The sequence below is a fragment of the Oncorhynchus nerka genome, linkage group LG20, assembly GCF_034236695.1.
Source record: "Oncorhynchus nerka isolate Pitt River linkage group LG20, Oner_Uvic_2.0, whole genome shotgun sequence".
In the NCBI taxonomy this organism is placed as follows: Eukaryota; Metazoa; Chordata; class Actinopteri; order Salmoniformes; family Salmonidae; genus Oncorhynchus; species Oncorhynchus nerka.
In genome coordinates, this window is record NC_088415.1 from 83,292,988 (window position 1) to 83,306,835 (window position 13,848).

At 40.3% G+C, this 13,848-nt stretch overlaps 1 protein-coding gene across 3 annotated transcripts; it reads left to right on the plus strand.

The window, feature by feature from the left end:
• Nucleotides 1–6,263: 6,263 nt before the first annotated feature.
• On the plus strand, nt 6,264–11,981 carry LOC115103279 (zinc finger protein Gfi-1-like). Of its 3 annotated transcripts, XM_029624123.2 has the most exons (8): nt 6,264–6,465; nt 7,098–7,194; nt 9,104–9,295; nt 9,536–9,727; nt 9,949–10,355; nt 10,475–10,612; nt 10,791–10,956; nt 11,288–11,981. In XM_029624123.2, exons 3-8 carry the CDS (start codon nt 9,184–9,186, stop codon nt 11,464–11,466), a joined length of 1,194 nt encoding a protein of 397 aa, XP_029479983.1. In that variant the 5' UTR covers nt 6,264–6,465; nt 7,098–7,194; nt 9,104–9,183; the 3' UTR covers nt 11,467–11,981. The 3 variants fall into 3 exon arrangements, with proteins under 3 accessions (XP_029479983.1, XP_029479984.1, XP_029479982.1); XM_029624124.2 differs by lacking the exon at nt 7,098–7,194; XM_029624122.2 differs by lacking the exons at nt 6,264–6,465; nt 7,098–7,194 and adding an exon at nt 7,232–7,803.
• The last annotated feature ends 1,867 nt before the right edge of the window (nt 11,982–13,848 follow it).

The window sequence follows — 13,848 nt, forward strand, 5'->3', positions numbered from 1 at the left end:
CGGTCGACTCAAACCCCGGTCTCAGGATATAGAAAGATAAAACATTTAGATTTCTTCATCGCACTATGAGTTTGTTCAAATTTAGCCCTATCAGTAGATCACTCAACCCCTAAAAAGGAACCAATGTCTTCTCCTTTTCTGGATAAAATGACTGATAAGATCTTTCTCTCTCACTCTCAGTGAGAACATCACTGCTGTCATTCAGTCACATTGGGTCCTAGTGAACAGGTCACTGCCATTCTCAAGCTCTGTTCTGCAGAACTGGTTTCGCAAGAGAGAGCAACTGTGAAAGGAGAGCCGGACTACCCCATTTGGGGCCCCAGGGGACCAACCTTTTTTGGGGGGTGAAAACAGATAACTTCATGCATTTCAACAAATTGTGTGTTGAAAAAATGTTTTAGAATGCTATTCTACACATTTTGTCAAGAGGCTATGAGAAAATGTACAGTTTTAAAGCTAATTTCCTGTAATTCTATACTTTTTGCAATGGGTCAGAGAGAAAGAATGTGCTGTTTTATAGCTTATCTCATGATATTGTTCACATTTCCTGCTATTCTACACATTTTTCCATGAGACTGAGTGATAATTTAGTAGTTTTAAAGCTAATTTTCTTGTAATTCTAAAGATTTTGCTATCCTATGGTATCTGGGGGTCCCCAACCTCAAAAATATTTTGGTTGGTAGCCCCCTTGAAGGTCGAGGGCCCTGAGGCACGTGCCCTGAGTGCCCATCCAGTACAGTCCAGTCATCTTGTAGTGCCTGTAATAGGCCTAGGTGGTTGAGTAAGAAGCCACCCATGGTTGACTGGTGCTGCAGCAGAACAGACATATCTTGCATAGGATGACTGTGGATGCAGAACGTCAATTCAGTGGAGTCCTAGTTTTTTCCATTCAACACAAAAGTGGTTTTAAGCCCTAATTACAATAAAGGCCTACATAAAACCACATTTGTGTCAGTACCTACTATGGGCTGTCTGGCTCGGAAAAGACAAATTTGTCCAAAGCTTACTCATTACGATAGATTACCCTACAAGGAATAAGTAAATTACATGCCAAATATATAGCGGAAATAGTGGAGATGGCGCTGAGATCTAGCAACTCCTGTTTGAAAAAGTGTTTTGTACTCAGTCAGCTATGTGACACTTTGACCAGACTTCTCACACCTTATTCAGAGAAGCAGACAGAGTTTATTTTCAGAAGAAAATTTCTCTGCCAAAACTAGGTCTGCAAAGCTACTGGTAATTTACCAAAGATAACTGATCTACCAAAGATAATCTTCTGTAATTTTGGTAATTAGCAGGTAATCTATAGCAATATATGGTAACTTTGGTAATTTATACTTGAATAACCTTTAAATATATTAATGTAGAGTATTATCTTTTTAAATATCTGTGTCTACTTTCTAGTGGATAGGGAAAGGGGAAAGTGGGATACCTAGTCAGTTGTCCAACTGAATGTATTCAACTGAAATGTGTCTTCTGCATTTAACCCAACCCCTCTGAATCAGAGAGGTGCAGGGGGCTGCCATAATCGACATCCACGTCTTCGGCGCCCAGGGAACAGTCTAACAGGTTAGACTATTTGGCCTAATTAATGAAAAATATATCTAATCAACAATGGCATTATTTTCCATTAACTCTGAAACTCTTCCAACTATTAACTTTTTTCACAGCTGCCACCAGTTTGACACCAATACATTTACATTAAAGACATTTTAACAAAGTAAAATAAATACAAGTGTGTAAAACATTTTTTAAGGATATTTCATGCTGAAACACTTCTATTAAACATTAGTGGTATTCACTAAGTTGATGGTTTATGCAGGGCCTTCAGAAAGTATTCACACCCCTTGACTTTTTCCACATTTTGTTGTCTTACAGCCTGAAGTTAAATTGAGATTTTGTGTCACTGGCCTACAAACAACACCCCATAATGTCAAAGTGGAATTATGTTTGTAGAAATGTTTACAAATTCATTAAAAATGAAAAGCTGAAATGACTTGAGTCAATAAGTATTCAACCCTTTCGTTATGGCAAGACTAAATAAGTCATCGTAAATAAGAATTTGTTCTTAACTGTCTTGCCTAGTTAAATAAAGGTTACATTTAAAAAATGTAAAAGTTCAGAAGTCAATATTTGCTTAATGAGTCACATAATAAGTGTTTAACATGATTTTTCAATGACTACCTCATCTCTGTACACAACACATAAGGTCCCTCAGTCGAGCAGTGAATTTCAAACACAGATTCAACCACAAAGACCAGGGGAGGTTTACCTATGCCTCACAAAGAAGGGCACCTACTGGTAGATGGGTAAAAAAAACAGACATTGAATATCCCTTTGAGCATGGTGAAGTTATTAATTACACTTTGGATCGTGTATCAATACACTCAGTCACTACAAAGATACAGGCGTCCTTCCTAACTCAGGAAGGAAACCGCTCAGGGGTTTCACAATGAAGCCAATGGTGACTAAAACAGATAAAGACCTTAATGGCTTTGAGGATGGATCAACAACATTGGAGTTACTCCACAATACTAACTTAAATGACAGTGAAAAATGTGAAAATAAGGAAGCCTGTACACAATACAAATATTCCAAAACATGCATCCTGTTTGCAATAAGGCACTAAAGTAAAACTACAAAACATGTGGCAAATAAATCAACTTAATATCCTGAATACAAAGCGTTATGTTGGGGCAAATCCAACACAACACATCAGTGAGTACCGCTCTTCATATTTTCTGCATCATGTTATAGGTATGCTTGTCATCGGCAAGGACTGGGGAGTTTTTTAGGATAAAATAAACAGAATAGAGCTAAGCACAGGCAAATTTCAAGAGGAAAACCTGGTTCAGTCTGCTTTCCAACAGACACTGGGAAACAAATTCACCTTTCAGAAGGACAATAAGCTAAAACACACGGGCAGATATATACTTGAGTTACTTTCCAAGACTACATTGAATGTTCCATAGTGGCCTAGTTACAGTTTTGTCTTAAATCGGCTTGAAAATCTATGAAAAGACTTGAAGATCGCTGTCTAGCAATTATCAACAACCAACTTAACAGATCTTGAAGAATTTAAAAAATAATAATGTACAAATATTGTACAATTCAGGTGTGCAAAGCCCTTAGAGACTTACCCAGAAATACTCACAGCAGTAATCGCTGCCAAAGGTGATTCTACAAAGTATTGACTCAGGGGTGTGAATACTTATGTAAATGACATATTTCTAAATTTAATTTTCAATAAATTTGCAAACATTTAAAAAACTCTTTGTCATTATGGGGTCTGTGTGTATTAAATACAATCCATTTTTAATTCAGGTTGTAACAAAACCAAATGTGGAATAAGTCAAGGGATATGAATACTTCCTGAAGGCACTGCATTTAGGAGAACATTTTCCAGCTTTGTCATTTTATTTAGATAGTTACAGATGTGATAATGCAAAGTAGCCAAAAAGGCCACTAGATGTTATTTCATAAAATTCCAAAACAACTTAAAAAGATACCAAAATCTGGTGGTTTACTGGTAAACTGAGACATTTTCCAATATTATACCCTCCTTTTGCAATCCTAGTCAAAACACAGATTAAAGTACATCCGTGGAGTCATTACTATGTGTGTGTGTGTGTGTGTGTGTGTGTGTGTGTGTGTGTGTGTGTGTGTTTGCGTGCGTGCGGTGTGTGTTTGCGTGCGTGCGTGCCTGCGTGCGTGCATGAAGTAGAAAATGGGGTCTATTTTGTCCAAACAAGTCAAACATCTTATCAATATCAACAATGAGCTCTGAAGCAGTCCGGTTAGGAATATTTAACACCAATGTACAGAGAAGACAGTAACCAGTGGCTACCAGGAAGACTTCAATGTTACTATGAATCATAGCTCTTCAACACAGAACTGTAAATCAATAACCTATCAATAAGCTCTTTGCACTGAACGCAGTCAAGTGTATCAGAAAATCACACGACACGGAGAGCGTGGTTGTGAACCCTGACCTCTCAGCAACAAACTCCAACATGCTCCTAAAGAGGGGCACAATAACCAGGAAGCTCTGAGTAGATTTCCACACGTCTGTTTCCATGAGATTCCTAGTATTTGCCCACTTTGGATGATTTACAACCAGAAATTGGCCTGGCGGCTTGCTAACAAGGGGTCTTGTTGATCAGATTGATGAGGTACTCCTTTTCTGAGGAGGTGATTTGTAACCTGTTTATAGCATCCAGCAAGTCCAGGAGAGAGTGTTTTCAAAAACGTAATTATTGACAAATCATGCCAAAATATAGCCAAATAGGCCTACAGTCTGTAGCTGTATATCGTTTAGCTTTCTGTGCAGTTTAAGGAAAATGCACATTCAAGTTGCTGTTTGGTCCACTTTCTTGACCTTCGTAATTCATAATCTTATATAACATACAATACAGGGGAACCCAAACAAAAGAAGAAGCATGCATGACTCTTTGATGGAGAAACTGTAAAGATACACACTGATTTGAAGAAGAAATCTTATGATCATACACTCTTAGAAACAAAGGTGCTACCTGGAACATAAAAAGGCTATTTGGCTGTCCCCATAGGAGAAACCTTTGAGGAACCATTTTTGGTTCCAGGTAGAACGCGGTCCACAGAGGGTTCAACATGGAAACCAAAAGGGGTTCTCCTATGGGTACAGCCGAAGAACCCTTTAGGAACCCTTTTTTCTAAGAGTGTAGGACAGTTGGAAAAGAAATGAGACATAGTGTGGACAGAAGGGGACTATAGGGGTTTCTTCCTCACAACCACTGATTTACTAGTTCAGATGACAAGATTTGAAGGGAGAACAAGATGCTATCCCTCTGAGAGAAGAACTGTCTTGTGGTTTTGTTTCGACTGCGACACAGTAAATCATGCATTGTGTTCTCGATTGCAGCCCTATCTGGAGGGAGCAGTTGGCAGCTGGGGGTTCAGTCAGATTTGGCTTGTTGTTCCCATTGGGCTGTGGTTGAATGAATGGAGGCAGTGGGTGAAGTTAAAGTAAGGTTTGTGTGTGTGTTTGTGTGTGCGTGTCCATGTGTTTTTTTCCTTAGCTGTGTGTGTGTGTGTGTGTGTGTGTGTGTGTGTGTGTGTGTGTGTGTGTGTGTGTGTGTGTGTGTGTGTGTGTGTGTGTGTGTGTGTGTGTGTTTCCTTAGCGCTTCACGTTTGTGTGGTTTGTGTGAGTGGGCCAGAGGAACTTGTGAGGTGATTAGATAGCGGTGTGGTTTTTATAGAGATGTCTCAACACTGATGGAGGCTCCACAACAGACTCCACTCTTACTGGATTCCAGACCCCATGATCTGCCTCTGACTGCTTGACGTACATTGGGGAGACTATTTTGACACACTGTGTAGCTTAATATTCTATGGTGAATTGGACAAGAATCCAAACATGCTTGAGTCACATGAGCTACAAAATGGACTGTGGAGGCTCACAGTCCACTGAGCTGTTGATAATGTCTGAGAATACCTGCTCGGCTTTATAAAACCCACAGATACATAAGATTAGTCTATCAGTGGTAGGCTTATTTTTGTACCTTTATTTAACGAGGCAAGTCCGTTAAGAACAAATTCTTATTTACAACGATGGCCTTCGCTAACCTGGACGAGACGCAGCCCTATAGGACTCCTAATCACGGTCGGTTGTGATACAGCCTGGAATCGAACCGCGGTCTGTAGTGACGCCTCTAGACCGCTGCGCCACCCGAGAGCTTAACAGACCTGACATCAAAGTAATTTTCCTTGTTGCATCACTTTTAGAGTGGATTGCAGTCAAGAAGATTCAGTTGAAACTTTCAGGGCTGGTTTCCCAGACCAAGTTTAAGCCTAGTCCTGGATTTAATAGCACTTTCAATGGAGAATCTCCATTTAGCACAATGTTTTAAGTCCAGGAGTAGCAGACTTAATCTGGGTCTGGAAAGCAACCCTCAAATAACTAACATATTGCACAATCAAGTGTTTTGAACTGAGTTGTCTTCTGAGAGATTCACAGGGACTGTGTGGTGTTGAAGCGACAGCATTGCACAGGTAAAATACTATATATACTTTCCAGGAACAGCAGTCACATACTTTTTCTCTGCGCAGATATGGTTTCAAGAACATTAGCTTGAGCTGCAGATATAGACTGGTGGTTCAGAGACAGCAAGTCAAAGCCCACGTTTATTTCTATAGCATGTTTGAGAAAGTTGAAAGAAAAAAACCACAAGCTGTTATCACAGCGACTCTTTGCAGCTATTTCAATCACATATTTGGCTGAGAGACTGTAGCGTTTACCACCAGGGTCTCTGGATGGTGAGAAAAGGAGAGAGAGAGAAAAAGCCCGGCTGACGAGATGATGACCTGCCGCAGCGTTGATAGCGCCTGCTCTGCACTGTGTTTGATTTCCTGTTCTGGCTCTGAGTTTATACTCTCCAATTCCTTCAGCTCTGCTCAGATAGATATCACTCTGCAACACTGCACAAGGTCAGTCTGCTTTGCCTTTACCTCAATGCAGTGTGATTGTGATTGACTGCTCAAAAGGATGCAAAGATATTTGCACTCCTTTTAATTTTTGTAATGGCTTATATGGTCATTATTATAGACAAGACAGAGTGTTGGGCTTGATGCACTTGATGCTCTTAATGCCTCAGACACCATATTAAGTCTGTACAGTATTGTGCATGTCAAGCTATTTATCTAATCAGTCTCATTCTCAAGACCCTAAAAGGCACATAAAGGTGCATCCTCCACTGAGGTCCCATGCAAATGGGATTTTTCCCTCCAGATATCTTGATGCAGATCAAAACTTCAGGGAACAAAAACTCAAAAGATTATACATATTTCACAGACCCGGGTTCAAATAGTATTTGATTTGTTATCTTTCAAATCCTCTGAGTGTTTGATTGAGTCTGATGGAGTGCCAGATGGGAGAGGTTTGCACTTGGGTCTATTGCATTGGTTCTATTTTACCAGGCATGCTCAATCAAGCCAACTCAATTATTTGAACCCAGATGTGATATCAAATCCATAAAGAGAAACAATGAAGGCCACTATGCCCTGCCCTGTGTGTAAGAGTAGGCATTGGTGCATCAAGTGACAGTCCGTCTGGCTTTCAGGTTGGAGGCCCTCTAATCAAGTGAACTTCCATCTGCAGGAACGTGAAAACCAGGAGAGAAGACAACAATGAGCTATTCATGTCAGTCAAGATGCCTGGTCAGTTCAGTACACAAATAGTTCAGATAATGAATAGTTGCGAGATCCATTTAAAGGAATGTTTAGGATCTGTCTGAAATTACACAGCTTCTGTGTGGGCATTGGCACTGTCACAGCTAAGGATAAGTCTAGCCAGCCCATAACCCATAGGTCTAATATTGGAAACATCATTACAAACTCACAGCCCTACCTTGAGCTGTAAATAGACAAACAGAGTAAAATTGGGATATGGAAAAGCTGCTTTGGAACATGAGTTGTCTGTGGGAATTTTTAAATGATGATTCATTGGGTGTTGTGTTATTAATTCATGAGGAGGTATAACTTTGTTATAACATCAAATCAAATTGGTTGAAGTCATTTCATATGACTTGATTGTCAAACAAGGTAGAACAATTGAAGTAAGCGTACAAATGATTTAGAATAGCCCTTTATGTCATTAGTGATCAGGCCTAATCACTGTCTATTTACTGAAAGTTGTGCAAAAAAATCTGAAGTTCAGGAAGTTGTCAGCTGTTTAAAGGTCATGACAGCCGCACAGCTGCTGTGTTCAGATGAGAGAGAAGGGACGTTGCATGTGGCGTCTATTACGCATGTGGACACCGTGTACGGGTAGGTCTCAATGCATTAGACTTAAATAACAAAAATTGTAACTGAAACTGTTTTGTTTCTTGACAATTTTAACAATGTAGACTAAATGTTAATGATTCTATGTGTGGTTGATTGAGTGTCAAATGTTTTAAGGTAATGAATGAAATACTTTTTTTTGGGGGAGGGGGGCAATACTTCTGATGTCAAGTGATTTATCAATGACTTACAGTTGCAATGTGTTGGAGGTGTTAGTTGTTACTCAAAAGGCTCTGTAAATAAATAATAATAAGCACGGGTAAAATACTTTGGCTATGAGTATCGAGCATGTGTTCCAACTTTGCTTATCTGAAGTTGTACTTGCAGGTTCAACTAACAACGTTCTTTCCCACACCGTCCAGAAATCGATATCACTTTGCTTTCAGACAACGTCGAACACCAACTTTGAACACAAAAATCCTCGCAATGATTTAATTTGAAGCTTAGTGATTTCTGGAATAGGATAAATGACAACATCTCAATTCACTCCAACTGTTTTTAATCAATGGCGAGCCGAACCCTGGGCACGGGCGGCTCATTTCATTGAAATTACGTGAAAACGTTGATTAAACCAGTGTGCCCAGTGGGAACTGATATAACAATAGAGCCTTGACATGCTTTTGCATTACGCATTTGGATAAGATACATTTGGAAGAAGTTATTGGGTCTATACGGGTGAATTTGCCGGCATGTTAACTGACGGCGGTTCAGTAAGGGATACCTCAGGTCCGCACATGCAGACGGTTGCATGGAGAGGGCTCGTCACCTTGCCGTGCATGCGTCATTAATGGGATATCATTGCCGGTGGGTGAGCTCTGAGAAGGTACCGCAGGATCCGTTTACATTGACATGGGCCTAGCTGCATAGGCCATTAATGAAGGGAGGGTTAGGGCTTTAAATCGAAAAAAATATTCTAAAGACTCCACATCATAATCAAAGAAATTCCAATAAGATTATGTCAATTTTAACCCAATGCACACACGTTTAAACCAATCATTGTATCAAATGATATTCTGTCATCTGATTCTGAAGAAACTCAAATATTACCTGTCATGAAAGGAAACAACTACTATGGCCTCTTAATGACCTTTTTGAAATATGATAAGTTGTGGTATTCAATCACACACTCCGCAGACCGTGGAGGGCAGTAAGTTCCTCTGGCCACCTGTCTAACAACACCTGGTGAACGCGCAGGTGCCTTTGGGCAATGCGCATGCTTCATCTCCTGCCAAAAAATCCCTATGCTTGATGAACCTGTCAACCAATGGTATTCAAATCTTTCCAGAGATAAAATAGGTCCGTGTGGACGAAGAGGATTTCATCACAAGTGACCAGGGATCTTGACAGTCACACAGCAGAGTAACCATGCCGAGATCATTTTTGGTGAAGAGTAAACGAGCACATAGCTACCACCAACCACGATACCTGGATGATGACTACATTAGAATGGATACTATTTTAGCCCATATATGCGCAGGTATGTCTATCTGTGATGCTGCTCTCAACGTATGTCATGCCTAGGCCTGGACTTAATTATAATACATTATGCACGTCACACACAACTCTGTTTGGATATGGATACGATTCAAATTTCTCTAAATTCGCGTCAAATATTTATGTTTACTTTTTAGAATTCACAAATCAAATATAAAACTATGACGAATATTGTGAGCTTGAGTTAAGTGCCAGTCCTTGCTCTCTTTCTCTGTGGCTATAGAAAGCAAATTGCAGGTTGAGTTTGAGGGGAACTGTGACGCGCAGGTTGCACCTAACCTCTCCCCCGAATCCCGTCTGGTGCACACGGCTGACCACTCGCCCATCTACCCGCTGAGCTGCGAGGGCAGCGTGTGCGACCGCTTCTCGGACTATGACGACTACTGGCGCCCTCCATCTCCATCTGCATCACCAGGTTTGTGTTTATAGTTTGTTGTGATGTCATCATTACGCATATGCGCACTGCATCTCCAAACATGGTTATTTGAGGCTGTCCCTCTCCTTTTCATATTTTAGCACTTTTATCCTTCAATATAGACTACCAGAATATTAAATGATGTATTATTTAATAACTATGACCTATTTTTGTCAATAGTATTTGGAAACGTGACGACTCATAGTCCAAATGTTTTCCAGATTCGGAACAATGCTTCACTCCGTCAGCAGACGACGCTCACCATTTCGCCATTCCTTTTCGCCCTTACCCATGGATTGCCTACTCTGGCTCCGAGCTCCGGCACCTTGTGCAGCGAACATATCAACACAATCTCCCCACAACCCTGGAGCCCGACATACAGATGGGCCTCTATGGATCCGAGGATGGTGCCACCAACTCCCTCATTTACGCACAGAGGGGCCCACACACTGGATTTTATAGGGACTTTGGGTCGACGGTGTTCCCTACCTATAGAATGCGGGACGCCGACCAGTTATATTCGGACCTCAAGCTGAAGACCAAGGCCTCTGAAATTAAGTCTGAATCCGATCTCATCTGTTCCCGTATAGAACCAAGTGGATCGTACAAATGCATCAAGTGTTGCAAGGTGGGCCTAGCCACACTTATCTATCAAAACGTATGGCAACGATAAACAATTGTTCGGTTTCAATTGGGTGATTGTCACTTATTAACACATAATAACATCTCTTTCATCCTTTCCTAAAGGTATTCTCGACGCCGCACGGGTTAGAGGTTCACGTTCGTCGGTCGCATACCGGTACTCGCCCCTTTGCCTGTGGATTGTGTGGGAAAACGTTTGGGCATGCAGTGAGCCTCGAACAACACAAGGGCGTTCACTCACAGGTAAGGCCCAAATGCCTATGTCACTTAATATTTGGACCTTTAGGCCTACTTTCTCCTATGCCTATTGGGAATCAATACCACGTGTAATGCATGCGTAAACGACAAAAACGCAATGGATGAAATTAAAAGGTGCAGACGGCCACATGTCACATGCACTCACATCTTACCTGGTTCACAGGAGAGGAGCTTCAACTGTAAAATATGTGACAAAAGCTTCAAGCGCTCGTCCACGCTGTCCACGCACTTGCTTATCCACTCGGACACGCGGCCCTACCCTTGTCAGTACTGCGGGAAGAGATTCCATCAGAAGTCCGACATGAAGAAACACACCTTTATCCATACAGGTGAGAGATCCCGCACCAACCACAAAAGATAAGTTACTGATTTTAAAAGATTATATAAAATATTTTACAAACGCCTGTTATTTAAAAGTGTCAACCAAACCAAAAGTAACTTTTCCCTCTGGGCACACACTGGTTGAATTAATGTTGTTTCCACGTCAGTTAAATTAAATTACGTTAAACCAACGTGGAATAGACCTTGAATTGACCTCGGTGCCCAGTGGGTATGCATATTATGCTTCTAAAAGTCAGACAATTAGGCACGAGAACAATCACAGCAGATATGGAGAGCTCAAAGGGACACTTTCATAACGCAACTTGTTTACATTATCAGGTGAGAAGCCGCACAAGTGCCAGGTATGCGGGAAGGCCTTCAGTCAGAGCTCCAACCTCATCACACACAGCCGCAAGCACACAGGCTTCAAACCTTTCGGCTGCGGCCTCTGCGGCAAAGGATTCCAAAGGAAAGTGGATATGAGGAGGCACAAGGAAACACAACATGGATTGAAATGAAAAACTGTCAACAACGAAAAACTGTGCTGGAGAATTGTATTCTTTTAATACATGTAGCGTAAATCTGTCCCTTTCAAAATACGTTTATGTTATTCTATCATTGCTTGGCTATATGCCTAATTGTTTTCCTTCTTGAATTCTTGTTTTGAAAATTAAACATGTATTTATTAAATAGGCCTATAGATTTTCATTAGCTACAGGCCAAATTCTGAATATCATTTCACACAACAAAATACAGGATTTAAAAGTTTTGGTTGTGATCCACAAGGATTGTATTTGCGCATAATTTGTTTTAGCCTAGCCTATCGGTTTTCTTCTCGAGAAGAAACCGGCTGGTTAAATGCTATAGCTTAGTAGGCTATTTATCGGAACATTTTAATATTAATGCCTGTTTAATTAATTAACGCCTTTAATTATCCAACAGATTATAAAGTCGCTTTATAATCTGCTGTGTATACCGAATCCATGAGTTTATGAATTTATGCTCTTTTGTCTGAATATACATTTGAAATGTTCCCTTGTCTTTTGTAAAAAACAAAACAATGATAGGCTTATAAGTGAAGACATCTAAACCAAACATATATGAAGGCCTATATATATGGATGAAGGCCTATATATATGGATGAAGGCCTATATATATGGATGAAGGCCTATATATATGGATGAAGGCCTATATATATGGATGAAGGCCTATATATATGGATGAAGGCCTATGGATGAAGGCCTATATATATGGATGAAGGCCTATATATATGGATGAAGGCCTATATATATGGATGAAGGCCTATATATCTATAATAGGCCTTCATCCAAAATTGTTGTCAGTGAATTGAATAGTTGTCAGTGAAGTGAGTGAATTGATACACTAGGTTGAATTCTGAATGGGAAGAGTAATCGGGCAAACTTCAGTCTCCTGTAACCTTTTCAGACATCTCTCCAACATATTACATGATACATTTCTGAAATCCTCAAAATGTTTCATAATCACGCACAAACACACATTTTTATCACAGAAGGCGGCCACTGAGTCAAAACCCTATTTTCAGTTCTCACTTGGTAGACAGCAGGTTAGATAAACTGGGACACCATTATTACAGTCCTAATTGTACCCCAAAAACAATTCAATGTTGTGTGATTAGGAAACATCTGAGAATTTCAGAAATGTATCATGTGTTGTATATGTTGGATAGATAAAGTGTCACATTTTTTCTGAATTCCTTCAAATAACAGTACTAATAACAATTCTACAAGAGAAAACGTACAATAAATTGTACTACAAGAACCAGAACCTTGCCTAACCTAAGTACAGGTGTTCCCTAATGTAAACCGGATCTTTCCTCCATTGGAAAAGCCTAGAAGACTGTCCTACTTTAGCTAGCTATGTTTAGTAAAGCGGGACAACAAAAAAGTGCTGAATTACAAAATTTAAACATAATATTGGCAACTTAAAAAAAAAAAAATGTATTTGATGCACCAGTAGTATGCACATTTACATCACACCTTGGCACTGTTCATTATGAGTTGTATGACTTTAACAGAAAAAAGCTATATGTCACTGTGCATTGTAAGGTGAACTTCCTGTTTGAAGTTTGCTCTTGGTGCTTTCACGACAACTGGGAACTCAGAGAAAAAACTAGGTCAAATCACGACGTCCAGATCGGATATCTAGAAAGAGGTTAGAGTTGCTGACTTGGAATTCCGAGTTGAATCACTGTTCAAAAAGATTTTCCCAACTCAGAGCAAGTTTCTTTCGGGAGTTCCCAGTTGATGTGAACTCAACTGACGTCGGAGATTTCGGCCTAGTACCCAGTTGTTTTGAACGTGGCATCTGCCCCCTCTATGATGTCACACCAACGAAGTGATGTGATTTTTATCATGTGGTTGGTTTCTCTGCAAGGGCATTTGTTTACTGTTACAAACTGTCTTTCTATTTGTGCAACTAAACTAATCGGAACTAGGAATCTCAGAAATGTCCGCTTTACTAACTAGTTAAACATGGCACGTGCATAACTACAACCAGTTTGCAAGTGTGGCATTTCCGAGTTTTCTAGTAATATGTGAACGTGGCATTAGTGTTGGTGCTTTCAAGACAACTGGGAACTCAGAAAAAAAACGAGGCGTCAGTGCTCTTCAGGTCGGAAAGTCAGAGCTCGAGAAAGATGCCAGAGTTTCTGACTTGGAATTCCGAGTTGGATGACCCTTCAAAACGCCCCCCCCCCCAGTTCCAAGTTGTTTTGGACGTGGCATAACAATAAATTAGATTTTCTCTTGTCAGACCAATAAATATATGCTTCAGGATTAAGCTGTCCCAGTTTATATGATGTCCCACTTTCTGAATTCACCCTATAGGCTTTTACAATTTCGACACAATTCCATTGCACA

Bases quoted from the DNA above. Each gene is read 5' to 3' on its own strand.
- LOC115103279 (XM_029624123.2), top strand. From the start codon at position 9,184: ATGCCGAGATCATTTTTGGTGAAGAGTAAACGAGCACATAGCTACCAC. The intron at 9,728-9,948 runs GTTTGTGTTTAT...AATGTTTTCCAG, and splicing joins ATCTCCATCTGCATCACCAG to ATTCGGAACAATGCTTCACT. The intron at 10,957-11,287 runs GTGAGAGATCCC...TTACATTATCAG, and splicing joins ACACACCTTTATCCATACAG to GTGAGAAGCCGCACAAGTGC.